Source organism: Coregonus clupeaformis, chromosome 17 (genome assembly GCF_020615455.1).
Source record: "Coregonus clupeaformis isolate EN_2021a chromosome 17, ASM2061545v1, whole genome shotgun sequence".
In the NCBI taxonomy this organism is placed as follows: Eukaryota; Metazoa; Chordata; class Actinopteri; order Salmoniformes; family Salmonidae; genus Coregonus; species Coregonus clupeaformis.
Genome location: NC_059208.1, coordinates 18,719,732 through 18,734,305, shown reverse-complemented (window position 1 = coordinate 18,734,305; position 14,574 = coordinate 18,719,732). Strand labels below are relative to the sequence as shown.

Genomic DNA, 14,574 nt, shown 5'->3' with positions numbered 1-14,574 from the left:
CAAATCTCTGGAAGACAAACAGGTTTCCCTCAAGAATTTCCCTGTATTTAGCGCCATCCATCATTCCTTCAATTCTGACCAGTTTCCCAGTCCCTGCCGATAAAAAAAACATCCCCACAGCATGATGCTGCCACCACCATGCTTCACTGTGGGGATGGTGTTCTCGGGGTGATGAGAGGTGTTGGGTTTGCGGCAGACATAGCGTTTTCCTTGTTGACCAAAAAGCAACATTTTAGTCTCATCTGACCAGAGTACCTTCCATATGTTTGGAGAGCTCCTTGGTCATCATGGTGCCACTTACTTGGTGGTGCCCCTTGCTTAGTGGTGTTGCAGACTCTGGGGCCTTTCAGAACAGGTGTATATATACTGAGATCATGTGACAGATCATGTGACACTTAGATTGCACACAGGTGGACTTTATTTAACTAATTATGTGACTTCTGAAGGTAATTGGTTGCACCAGATCTTATTTAGGAGCTTCATAGCAAAGGTGAATACATATGCATGCACCACTTTTCCGTTATTCTATTTAAAAAAAAAAATCTTTATTATTTTAATTTCACTTCACCAATTTTGACTATTTTGTGTATGTTCATTACATGAAATGCAAATAGAAATCCATTTAAATTACAGGTTGTAATGCAACAAAATAGGAAAAACGGCAAGGGGGATGAATACTTTTACAAGGCACTGTACCCCTATTACTTAACAATATGTCTTCTGTCATGTTGCTTGAGTGATTCACGTGACACAGCTATGACACAGGCAGGCTTGGTGGTGTGTCCAGTAAGTTTTATGCTGCTCTATTCAACTTCTTCTAGTCTTTTCCTCACTGTAGATGTGATCTCTTGCAAACAACATTAGTGGACCACTGACCATCTGCAGCTTGGCAGAATCAAAAGAGGACAGAGCTAGGGCTCCAGTGGGTGTCGGACATGCCACAGTGTTCTCAACCTTGTATTCCTGCTCTTAGTATTCCAAGAGTCGCTCCGCTCCAGTTGTATTTCTCTCTCCCTCCCAGGAACAGCTGCCAGACACACATTTTAGCCCGGCATTGAGAGGCCTTGCACCTGGGATCCTTCCCTTCTCAGCCGGATTCTCAGCCTCAGGTCCTAATATGCAGTCTCCCGTCACTGTGGATTCCAAACGCCTTCCTCTGCATATAAATGAGCAAATTAGCTTTTCAAATAGCCTTTGCAGGTGTCTGGTATCGTTCTCCACTCCAAAGAAAACTTCTTCAGCACAAGATACAGTATGTGACAAAAAAAGGAAGCAGGTGTTGAAGCCAGGCGACAGCCATCTCATCCTGCTAATTACACTGATTTGTTTTATGCTCCTTAAGATTTACTTCGCTGTCAGGATCCACTTATAACTCTGTTCTTATCTCCTCTGGAACTAGAGAGATGCAAAGTGTCTCCTTCTCAAATTGGAAATTGACGGCACGCAGGGATGATGAGGAGAGGCAGCATAGAAATCTTAGCCTCTTTGGGGAAAAAAACAACCCTCCACATCAACTGAAAATAGACCTAATTGAAAAGGATGGGGAGGAAATGGGAGAATTAAAAGTAGTGGTGTTAACTGAGATTTCCTCTACCCTCCCCCCGCCTATCTCCCTCCTTCCCTCCCTCCATTCCCCCCTTACAAGAAGAAGTAGGTGGAATATTTCATGCGCTCCTCATTTCAAGTCCACATTTTGAGAGGAGAAACCAAGCTTGCTTTATGTTGTTTTTTCCACCATCCTTCTTTTCCGTTATATCTATCAGGATAATAGCAGAAACAACTGGTAGTAACCCAATGAGTTTTGGACTTCTAACCCCTTTTAAACATAGTGTGTTTGAGCTACATGGTTGTACCATATACCAACCATTAGTCTGTTTGATTAACGGGGGCTGAGCTAGAGCGGTGTTTGTAAGACAAGGGCGAATAATAACGTCTGTAGAGTCCGAATGGTTTGAGCTACAAACTATTAAAAGCTATGTTTTGTTCTATGACGCTCACAATCCACACAAGTTGTTAGAAAGTAAGGGGTTCTTCTACATAGAACATTATGATCTTCTATGTAGAAGAACCCCTTACCTTCTAACAAATTCCCAGGACGTAGTGTCTATAATACTGTAATAAGCTCACATAGTTGCTGTCACAAACTCCGAATTCCACACAGTTGTCACTGACTAGTTCGATATTCATTTTCCAGTGAGCAAACACTTTCTGTACTTACAGCATTCACATTCATTCATTTTTATCAGGTTTTTGCTTTGGCGGAACCTTATTTTTTTTATTGACATTTGCAACTGTTTATGTCAAATTGTTTTGTGTTCTACTTGTAGCCCTGATTGTCCTGAAACCCAAATGGTAAAACAATTAATTGTGAGATTAAATATAAGGACTGGACATAAATAAATGAAAGTCAGATCAATGAAAAGCTGAAGTTTTATTTAATGTAAAAGCAAATGGCCTCCAAGACCTCACAGCAGCACCTAAGGTCACCTAACCACATTAGCTTTCAATATGACTCTACACTGAGGGTACAAAACATTAAGAACACCTTCCTAATATTGAGTTTTTCCCTCAAAACAGCCTAAATTCGTCGGGCATGTCGAAAGCTTTCCACAGGGATGCTAGCCCATGTTGATGATTCCAATGCTTCCCACAGTTGTGTCAAGTTGGCTGGATGTCCTTTGGGTGGTGGACCATTCTTGATACACACGGGAAACTGTTGAGCGTGAAAAACCCAGCAGTGTTGCAGTTCTTGAAATACTCAAACCGGTGCACCTACTACCATACCCTGTTCAAAGGGACTTAAAACTTCCTGGATAAATAAAGGTTAAATAAAAATAAATGAGTAGGGCCAGTGGTTTTTCCTGACCATCTGATCTGACCAGGAAAGACTGGGAAAATAACATGAATGGAATGTCTCTCCACTGGTCTCTCAGATGTGTACTCAGGTTTTAATCGTGTGGACAGCTAGGTAGCATATCCTCATTTAACATTATTTCCCAGGTGGCTTGGTGACACCAGCGTTTATTTTAAACGGTGGGGATTCATTACCCGTAGCGCCTGTGTACTAGTTAGAACCGAGGGCGGATGCTGAGAGATGAAAGGGGCATGAAGGCTGAGAAAAAGGTTTTGAATTGGTTCAAGTTGCATATGAAGTTTGTTTGGGCTTGTGTCTGTGTGTGTGCGTGTGTGCGGATTTGTGTGTGTGTGTGTGTGTGCGTGCACGTGGGTGTAATTGGGTGGTCTTGGTGTTGATATTAGGATCTGCTTTGGCACTTTGATTTCATATCCCTTGGTTTGTTTTATATAACATAAGCAGCATTTTCTCCAAGACTCTATCCAAGTGGAAAGCGTCTGTCCCCTTAAATTAGCGAAGACACGCTAAATCCTGAATAAAGCATATGTAAATAGAGAGGATGAGCAGAGATTCACTATCAATGCCCACTGTGCATAGCAAACACCTCATTATATGGCAAAGCTACATATGACATCGAGAATAGACCGATGCAGGGAGACCGACAGCCTGATTGAATGCACATATCAAAGTAGGCCACAGAGTTTTACATATCTCCTGGCAAGGTAGTGGCAACCTGGAGATGTTGTTGAACAAATTGCCCCCCTACGACATCTTTATTCAGTGACATTGTATCCTTGTGAGCTTCTGACAACTTTATATTTTGTTTGCACCTTGCTCTTTCCCTTGGTAATACCCCAAGAGTCATGGAAACAGTACCAGTGGATCTGTGAAGTTATTTTGGTTACTGGGAAGCTGAAGAGGTCGTCTTTTCATCAGGGGTGCAACTTTGGTTTTAGAAGTGGGGGGGGGACATTATTATTATTTTTTTATCCAGTCAGTTAAACACTCTGAACAGCCTACCCGACCGCGCGGAGGCGTCTGCATGGTCCTAACGCACACCGTTGCCTCTTCTTGTATCACATTCCAATGATTAAACTGGGGGGGGACAAAAATGCAATTTCAGAATGTGGGGGGGACATATCCCCCCCGTCCCCAGTGAAAGATGCGCCCCTGCTTTTCATAAAGGGGATGGAGGTTAACGTATTCTCTTATGAATAGATGGTGAAGTATTATAACTTACACAGAAGACTAGTTCTGAGCATTTTTGAGCAAGCAAGAATTTTAAGATAAAGTAACAAAAACAGAAACTGTACATTAATGTGTTCCATTTCATTTGAAGTCTAGAAGGATAATTAAGTTTAGTTTCAGTCCGGCTTTCAACTTACTCTTGAAAGATGTAATAGTAGAATGCAAAAAGTGAAATTTCGAAATTGGGTAGTGCATTATCAGTTTTCCTCTTGTCATGTCAGTCATTGCATACCTTAGAGAGCTATTTATAACTTGTCAGAAATGTCCAGATCAACTAGCCCATGTCAGCTAACATTTTTTAGCTAGGTTTCTTAGCCCATAGATTGCGTAGTAATGTTTGAGTCACTCAAATATCACATGAATACACATTAGACATGGCAAAATGTATAGAATTGCAAGAAAATTCTCTGCACCCCATGACAGAATGTGTAGAAAATAAGGATATAAGCTTTAAACCGGCAAAATGTTCTCTCCCCCAACAAGAGGGGTGTGAACAGTTTGTGTCATGAATAGTGCTTGTGCCCATAGAAATAGACATGGCACGCGCAAGGGAGGCGCGGGATGTTCCCCAATGCTGGAAGGGGGGCCTGAGTGAAAAGGTTTGGGAACCCCTGTTCTAGGGCAATATCTTGTTTTGTGGTTTAATTCTTAGGTCAAATATTTCACACATCTGAATCATATTACACCCATTTTAATCACACAAGCTGTTAACAAATATTGAATACCGAAACCAAAGCAGCGCATTAAAAAGGGAGCTTGTTCTACATTAATAAAGAAACCGATGAGTGAGCAGACACGAAACGCATCCCCTCCCTCCAGCCAGGAGGCTTTTAACCTTGGCACCGTCTCAAACTTGATATTTAGATTTCTGCTGCAGCCGGTGCCAAATTATAATGTAATTACTTAGCAGGATAGAGACCCCGGTCTTAGGGAGAGAGAGAGAGAGAGAGCAGAATTGAAACGCTGCACTGAGTGGCTCTGTCTTTGATTATGTGAAGGCCGGGCTGGGCCATACAGGATATAGACCAGTCAGAGCAGAAGAGAAGACACTCCAGGCCTGATGCCCCAGCTCTCGCCTGATGGGTCCCTGTGGGGAGAAATCAGCAGGCTTCATTTACAGCTCCAGTGGGGAATAATATACTGGCAGCGTTTGGATGTGTCAGGTCCCATATCTTTGGCTGTTCTATTAGAAATGGATGCCTGTGCAGGACAATTAACCTCTGGCCCTCGCTATGTGGATCCCTGCTGTAATGGCTTAGCATGGGCCATAAATCAGCTCCCCGGGGTGAAGAAGAGGAGAAACTCAACATTCATTACTCTGTTGGCTCTCTGGCTGGGCTGCTACTATGCTCTGCTACCCATCAGGCCCAGCCAATCTCATCACAATGCTATGGAGTTTCCAGTTTTAGCATATTATCACCGAGATGTAAGGGAAATGTACTGGAGGTTGGAGTAGGTGAGCATGGCCGACTCCTGTGCGTTTGCGCTCCACTGAATATGTCGTCTGGCGTAAGCTTAATATGGAATTCCTTTAGTCCACAGTACGTCTCCTATCTGTTCTTACGGGCTTGGAATGAACCATCTAGTTAGTAGACCAACCCTTGTTTTTGGATGATTGCCTGTAACATTTGAACTTCCAAACAACAAAATTGGCAATGATCTGTAATGGTTTTGGTGTCCTCTTGTTCATCAGCAGTACAATTGCATTGAAGCTGACTTTAATCCATGTATCTGCTGCATGCACATTTGGACCATTTGCTTAATGGTGGATTAGAGTCCAGAATGAGCGGTAATAAAGCAGTGGACCAGCGGGGTGACCTTGTGGGTCTGGTTCAGGTTATTCCCATCATTAGCCCCGATGCGTCTCTTGGCTGTCACTGTTGCGTTCCAACTCTGGCTGGCACAGACCCTGGTCACGTGATGGGGGAATCGGTGGCTGCCCACTTCTAGCCTGTAATTTTCACACCACTGGGCTAATGTGTGAGATGGCAACAGATGCTGCGAGAGGAGACGAAAGCAAATTATGCCCAAGGGCCTTAAAATTATGCCTTAAAAGCCCTGGCCATTAAATATAATTTGGAAAAATTAGCTTTTTGGCGTGTGGAATGTAGCAGGTTGTGATGTATTACAATAATAATCAAAATCCCCTGGGTGCCATCCCTCCCTCCCTCCCTCCCGAACTTTATTAGTATGTGTGTTTATGTGGCTGTGCTTAGGGGATGTGCGCTCAAGTTTGTTTGTGTTTTATGGGAAGGGGAATTCTTTACAAAAGCAGGGGGCCATCATTGCCTTGGCCAGGATTTGTGCGTGTGTGTTGCAAGGTTTGTGTTTTTATATTTGTTTTTATTTCTGTTCGTTTTAAGATTTTTATTTGAAATTCAGTTTAGTTTTGGTTAGTTTTCAGATCCATTTTACTCTTTTTATTTAGTTTTAAGTTTTATAAAACATTTCTATTTAGTTTTCATATTATTTAGTTTAGGTTTTAGTTTTAGTGTTAGGGACAGAAAGTAGCCTATGCGTGAGGCTAGGAGCCATTTATGTCTTTTATAGTTTTTGTGTTTTGGGGGTTGTCAGTTCTTGCCACTGTGGGGTAGTAATGCATAAGGTGATGGGTCAGGTCATAGGTTAGGTAAGGTTTAACGGTAGACTCAGCGAGATGACATAGATGCAGGCAGTAAACATTAGTAGTGGGTCAATTTCCGCAACAACCAGTGGCGTTGGAGCGCAAGGATAATCTTCTTTGTTGTGGTCTCGTAGCGTGCACGTTGTAGCAGCATGAAGTGCACCCGTGCACATGCGCTGATACTCTGGTTTACTATGTGAGAGCAAAGTCTTGCATCATGCTCATCTCAATGGGCAATTTTGAGCGGATCACTTTTGCCTTTCAAAGTGTGTTGCATTCTGGGGATGAAAATTGTCTGACTTCTGCCTAGATGCCAACTGCATGAACTTTACAAAAATCCTGTGATCTAAGGTGATGAAGTTGTGACTGCAGTCAACTGCAAGTTTCTGCCGTTGCTCTTCCCCAACTTCATCCTGCAGCCATCGCCTGCATTGTGGGAGGCTCTATTGTCAACCAATCATTAGGGTGTTTTTGTTTGACCCACGAGAACGTGATCAAAGACATGACAGAAACAGGAACCAATTAGCTGCGATTTATGTGTACAGTGGATACGTATATACAAATACATTTGATATTTGAAGCTCTCTCTCACTAATTTATTGTACAATGTACACACATGATATTATATTATGATTTCAGTTTGTGAGTGTGTATGATATTAGGGTTAGATACATGTTTATTTCGACATTATAAAGAAAACCTTTTATAAACAATTGCAACACTACCATGTTGATCTCTGCCTTGCTGTTGGAAAACCACATTAGTGTCTGACTTTCAGCAGATGCACCTCCCCCGACTTCACTCCTCAACTGTTGTCTACAGTCGGTTGCTTTAGCCTTACCACTCAAACGTGCCCAACCAATATCTGCGGTGCTGTTCGTGGCAATGTTGAAAGTATAAATTCAATCACAATGTGACCTGTCAGATTCAGAAGCTTGAAAACCCATTACAAAAAAAAGCTGAACATAATTCATGATGGTTTTTATTTTCATTATTTTTTGAGTCAAATATAATAGTTTCAGTATAGTTTTAGTTTTTGAAATGGGTTTGTTAATTATTTTATTTCAGTTTACTAAATTGTTTTTTCATTATTAGTTTTCAGTTTTAGTTTACTTTAATAACCTTGGTGTGTTGGTGAGTGAGAGTGCCAGGGGGGCTGGAGTGGAGTACAGATTGCATTACGGCTAGCTATTATTAATTGGTGTCTGGGTGAAAGGTTGTGGGAAATGGATGTGGTTGGTTGTCTGGCATCTGTCCCATCTCAGCAATAGAAAGAGGATCAGAAGGGATATCATGGTGAAATATAGCCCAAACGAGCCACTACACAACAACACTGGAATAATAACTATAGTGGAATGTTTCTGAAGTGAGGGCAGGTGTGGTTGGGGGTTGATGGTGGGTTCTCACCTACTGCAACAAACCCTTTATTCTCTATGGAGCTTCATATTATCATAAGTGAAATACAAATAAGATGCAATTACCGATTTATGGTGGCCATGGCTGAAATGTGTGTCCATCTTGGGCTAAATCTATGATTTCTTTCAATCTTAGGAAATCTAATTAAATGTGATTGTGTGCAAGCCATTAAAAAAATCATCCATTAATCCCTTGATATTGAATGACATTTACTTCATCATCATGTGTGACCTCCCACTTAATGTCATCTCCTTCTCTCTCCTCAGCAGCAGGCTGCACCTTTGACGAGGATTCTGAGCCCAGTCTGTGTGACTTCACCCAAGGGGAGGAGGATGACTTTGACTGGCAGCTCTTCCGGACACGCAACTCGCCCCACGCCTCTTCTGATCTCCTGCGTGGTGAGTTCCTGATGCTTCAGAGTATTTGACGTTTTCTCTGGTGCTAACCTGGTATCCACTATGGCATCCAATGCAAGTATCACTTTCACTTTGTGGATGGGGTATCTGTATCAGCAAGTATAAGAAACAAGGACTGGGGTGGTATGAGACTTCTCGAGTCTTAATGTGTGATGTTATCACCCTGGATTACAATCCTTAGATAGAACGTCAATGTGCGAGCCAACGACATACACAATGCCTTGCTAAGCAGCCAGTGCCTGCTCTTCTTAGGCGTGATTTACAGTCTTTGTGCGTGTTCCCACGTGCATGTTTGTTCAAAGGAGATGCTGAAGCTGTCCAGAAGCTGGGGGTGTTTAGGAAACACTCCAAAGTGTGGATGCCTGCCTGGGATTATTAATGGGATTCAGCGTGTATGGGTGTGGCGTCGAGTGGCGTCAGGCGTCATCAGGAATGTGTGGCCGCACGCAAATCAACCATGAAATGTCCATCATGCATAATTTATTGTCTTTAATCAAGCAGTCATATTCGGCAGTGGTGTCTATTTCCCCACTAACCCGCGGGATAACTCTAATGTTAAGCAGGTTCGCAGGGCAGGGGCTGACAGAAATGTACAGTTTCATGCGTCTCTGCTGGATGTTGCCATGGGGAGAATGAGACTGCATGCATACTTTATAAAACGCTCCGATCACCCCCCCACATTAACAAACACCTTGGGGGAACAGACAGAAAGAGAGGGGGGGGTTTACAGCATTTACAGCAGTGCTATGGACGATGCGGACACTAAAAAGCCGACTGCCTGGGAGGAGTGATTAGACCACTGACCTCCGTCTCAGTCAATCAATCAGTCAATCAATGATGTCTCACTGAGTGAGAGGTGTGGCAGGAACATTGTGCAATGTGTAGAGAGAAGTATGGAGTAAAAATATAATTTATGAAAATGTGAAGTTAGAGAAGCAAAATAAACTTGGAGGAAAACCCCCCAAGACCCCATAATTAGATAATAGAATAGGGGAGAAAGTGGCAGAACAAATGGTTGGCTGATACAAAAATAGATATGAGGAAAGATAAGATAAGCTGTGCGGAGAGACAGACGACACAATGAAAAGACTCACTACAATCAAGCGAATGGAATACTAGGACATTTATGAATAATTAGAGATTTATAATTTACAGGGAATCATTCAGGTCCTTAAGGAATACCTCACACATTTGATGGAGGAGACTACAATCTAACATAGCAGCCTTTAAAGAAGGTCAAAAAATTAATAAAGGGAGATGAAGTGAAGGCAATTTTTTTATTTATCACAATGCAGGTATGCTGATTTACATTAAATCACTTCATACCACCAAGCTACACACACATCACATTCATAACTTTATAAATCCAACTATCCCAAACTGATAAACTGCCTATCTCGCCCACACCTTATCATCCGCATTCTAATTATTCGCTGCCATCAGACACCATCCAATTCAGTGCAGGCGTTGTGATAATTAATACTTTCCCCTTCCGTTTTAATTACAACTGGATGACATTTACACCAATCTGGGGCCTTCAGTGAAATTATAGCGGGGGTGAAGGCAGGCAGGTAACAAAGAGGGAAGAGACAGCTTTGGGAACACATTATTGACCAAGAACCAAGACAGACACGTGAATTTACTCACCCAGGCTCCTTTTCTCTGGGCCACACCCTTGGCAAGATGTAAGGTATATTAGCTCATATGATTCATCTGAAATAGCACCGTGAAAATACCATGGTATACATGGGATCCTAGAATGGAGAAATGCAAGGAAGGCAGTTTACTCAGATTTGCAGTCTGTATAAGTTTTCTCATATGCTTGTAAATCACATCAGGAGTTTACTGTAGCAATCCACCATCATGCCAGTGAAGGTGGAGGATAACTTGTGTTTATGAGATAAGGCTATTTACAGTGGGCCGGTATTCATTTTCTGGGCTGAGAAATTGGTGCCCAGGGAAGATTTGCAAACATTGCTGAGATAGCTGCCTGTTGGTTTCTCACAGGAGAAATCAGGATTTTCGATGGAGAGGTAAAGCTTGTGGAAGGAATGAGGGTGGACAAATTTAATAAAAGCATTTCCCCTGTTTAAGCTGTTTATCATTTTCATTTCGAAATGTGCTAGACTCATATGCATACACACATACAGTACTGTATGTGCGCACCTTGACAAACATTGATAAACTGTCATGAAATAGTTCAACGTTTTGTCAAAGAAAATGAAATAAGTCAGTCAGTGTAAGTATCACTTTCACAGCTGGATGTAAGAGAGATTGAGAGTCAAGGACTGGGCTGGTCAGACAACACTTATGTGAATAGTCATACCAGAAACACACAGATCCTTTGGTTTCCTTAATGATGACTTTCCAGAAGAGATGAATCAGACTTCATAAGATGAATGTATGACAGGACTGTCGGTCTAGACATACATACTTGTTTAGCATGGTGAAAGTGAGAGTGCTTTGCTTTCCTTGAGATAAGATGGCAGGGAGGGAGAGGGGGAGAGGGGGCGAGACCCAGCTAGCAGATTTGGTTCCTTGGAAGTTGTGGGAACGTATGTTTTTGCTTTCCCATTGGTTCTGGGAAAGAAGCCATATGTTCTGGGAAAGTACATTTTTTTGGTTGCATGGAGGTTCTGAGAAAGTTTTTCTATGGTTCCCTGAAAGTAAATGTTTTGGTTTTATTAATGGATATGATAGGTTATTTGAAGGTAATTAAATAACATTCTGAGAACATGTTTCAATAAGACTTTTAATAACACTGCAAGCTTAGATTGGGTTAACTGTTTTGAACTCTAAGCACAGATAGGATACATGGAAATGAATGTGCTTGGGGATTAATCATGTGGCATGGCATCAGTGAGATTCGAACTTATGATCTGCTCTATGTCCATGGAATTAGTCCACTGCACCACCAGGATGGAGCTAGCATACCATCTTTTTTCTTACTCACACAAAGCTGTTCATTTGAGTCTTTTTCCAAAGGAAACAAGCACTCATTAAGATCAGGTGGGCCAATTAGTGGGCGTGGCCAACACACCCAAACACACTTTTTTTTTTTTTTTTTTTGTCATTTAGCAGACGCTCTTATCCAGAGCGACTTACAGTTAAGTGAGTGCATACATTATTTTTTATACCCCTGTGGGAATCGAACCCACAACCCTGGCGTTGCAAACGCCATGCTCTACCAACTGAGCTACATCCCTGCCGGCCATTCCCTCCCCTACCCTGGACGACGCTGGGCCAATTGTGCGCCGCCCCATGTGTCTCCCGGTCGCGGCCGGCTATGACAGAGCCTGGATTCGAACCAGGATCTCTAGTGGCACAGCTAGCGCTGCGATGCAGTGCCTTAGACCACTGTGCCACTCGGGAGGACACTTATCAGGATAGAGGATAGAGAGAGTTTTGTTGAGGCTGAGAACGGAATGTATATGTTTTTTAATAAGATACTTAGAACATTCTTTGAACGTTACTAATGTTTTCTTGTGTTTTTTATGGAAATGTTCTTAATGTTCTGAAAACAACTTTAAATATATTGAGGAAACTCTCTCTATGTTATGCTGCAGTACTGGATTTCCCACAGAAGAACGTTGTTTCTTAACATTCTCTGAAGGTTCTGAGAACATGATTTTAGAACCATGAGGAAACCTGTAGGAAATGTTAAGGGAAGGTTGTATGCAAAATAACCATAGGACAACCACGCTCTCAATAAGCATTAAGAAACATATGGTTGTCAGAACGTTATGCGTTATCTCGGGAGTGAGAGAGAGAGTGATAGTGAGAGAGAAAGAGAGAGAGAAGGAGGGAGAAATGTATCACCCTATTTAAAGACGTGACGCCTCCCTCCAGGTCAGGGTGAGGTCAATGGACACACTGTGGCTGTCCCCATTTTAATGACCTTTGCAGGGTAATTCATACAGTAAAATACCCATTAATTTCTCCATCTGTGTCGCCTTATTACCCACACACCCTTTGTCAGTCGGATAGCGGGAATACAGCATCATATCTGATGGCTTTTATTATCTGTCACCTCTCACCCTTCCCTCCCTATTCCCATTTCCATCCCCAATCCCATCCCCATCCCCGTGTCCCATCCGCACATAACCGTGTCATTGACAGTGTCACCAGAATGTTTTACAACTATGAAAGGATCACCCAGACCAAGGTGACAGATACATGTTATCAGCCCCAGCCAGGCTGAGCCTCCCTCCCACAGTGGTTTAATACTCCATTATAGAGCCCAGTCCACTGCCATTATGCCCATTGTTAAAGCTCCATTGACATTCTCCATGTCTGCATCATTCATTCAATCTTAAAATGTGTCAATTTAGATTGGCGGGACACTGCCTACTGTGGGAGGTTTGGACCTATCGCCAGGAGCAGTAGGCATATGCTATCCAGCTTCTCGTGGGCCCGTAAAATGTTCAACGAATTGTGTGAGGGGTAGGAATGGGCGGATTTCTCCATTCCCTTCTCCGGCTGTTGTATTGGCCAGTTCAATGGTGAAAAATGCCTCAGTCCCTGGAGGAAAAACGTTGTGCTATCCAGGAGCACGAGTACAGGACTTCAACAAGCTGCTCCCAAACATTTTAAACCAGCATAAGGAAATTGAGTCTATCATAGTTAACGTGGGATTCAATGACATTATGAAGGGCAGCTCAGAACAGCTGAAGATTAATTTTAAGGAACTCATTGGGTTTCTGCTTGACACCAACAAAAAACCCATAATATCTGGCCCTGTGCCCTCCCTAAATCGTGGCATTGAACATTTCAGCAGACTTTTAGCCATCCATAATTGGCTACGAGACTATTGCAGCTCAGTGGGTGTAACATTTATTGACAATTTTGATACCTTCTGGAAACAAAGCTCGTATTATAAGGAGGATGGGATCCACCCAAATCATTTGGGTTCCTGGATCCTTTCACAGCATTATATGGCAGCGTTTAGACAATGACTTATCAATGACTCAAGCCCAGCTAAGTAAATCCCTACCATTGTGTCGCTGAGTTGTCATAATGCTTCAGCAAATGTACATTATCCCAGGGGCGTTGGAAGACACAATGTAAGTAACCTAATTTATGTCCCTCTAACTGCCCTGAATGCCTCTGCTGAACTATTGTATGCAGTAATCATGTGCCTATACTGTTAGCACTGAGGCGGTGTGCCCTAGTAGGAAGTCCACTGTGTGCAGCTCACCCTGCACTAACATAAGTAACATGAGCATGTCTACTTCTGCTAAAATTCACAGTAAAGCAATGAAAACAATCCCAGAAAAGTGCTAAAAATAGCCCACGTTAACATATGTAGCTTAAGAAACAAGGTTCATGAAATCAATAATTTGCTAGTAACAGATGACATTCATATTCTCAGAACCTCTGAAACTCACTTAGATAGTACATTTGATGATACAGTGGTAGCAATACATCTACAGAAAAAACTAAGATGCCAAAGGTGGAGGTGTTGCCGTTTATATTCAGAACCACATTCCTGTAAAGCTTAGAGAGGATATCATGTTAAATACTGTTGAAGTAATATGGCTACAGGTTCATCTGCCTCACCTAAAGCACATTCTGGTGGGAAGCTGCTATAGACCACAAAGTGCTAACAGTCAGTATCTGGATAACATGTGCGAAATGCTTGATAATGTATGTGATATCAACAGAGAGGTATATCTTCTGGGTGATTTAAATATTGACTGGTTTTCATCAGGCTGTCCACTCAAGAGAAAGCTTCAAACTGTAACTAGTGCCTGCAACCTGGTTCAGGTTATCAGTCAACCTACCAGGGTAGTTACAAACAGCACAGGAATGAAATCATCAACATGTATTGATCACATCTTTACTAATATTGCAGAACTGTGCTTTAAAGCAGTATCCAAATCCATCAGATGTAGTGATCACAATATAGTAGCCATATCTAGGAAAACCAAAGTTCCACAGGCTGGGACTAATATAGTGTATAAAAGGTCATACAATTAGTTTTGTAGTGATTCCTATGTTGTTGATGTTAAGAATGT

The 14,574-nt window shown here is 42.2% G+C and overlaps 1 protein-coding gene across 5 annotated transcripts in view; it reads left to right on the top strand.

The window, feature by feature from the left end:
• Positions 1 to 14,574, top strand: part of LOC121585925 (receptor-type tyrosine-protein phosphatase U) — a 362,429-nt gene that overhangs the window by 90,053 nt on the left and 257,802 nt on the right. For 4 of the 5 annotated variants that reach the window (XM_041902267.2, XM_041902266.2, XM_041902264.2 and 1 more), the window contains exon 2: positions 8,408 to 8,539. In XM_041902267.2, coding sequence (XP_041758201.2) covers positions 8,408 to 8,539 — 132 coding nt within the window. The remainder of the gene's footprint in view (positions 1 to 8,407; positions 8,540 to 14,574) is intronic. The other variant, XM_041902265.2, reaches the window with a different exon arrangement.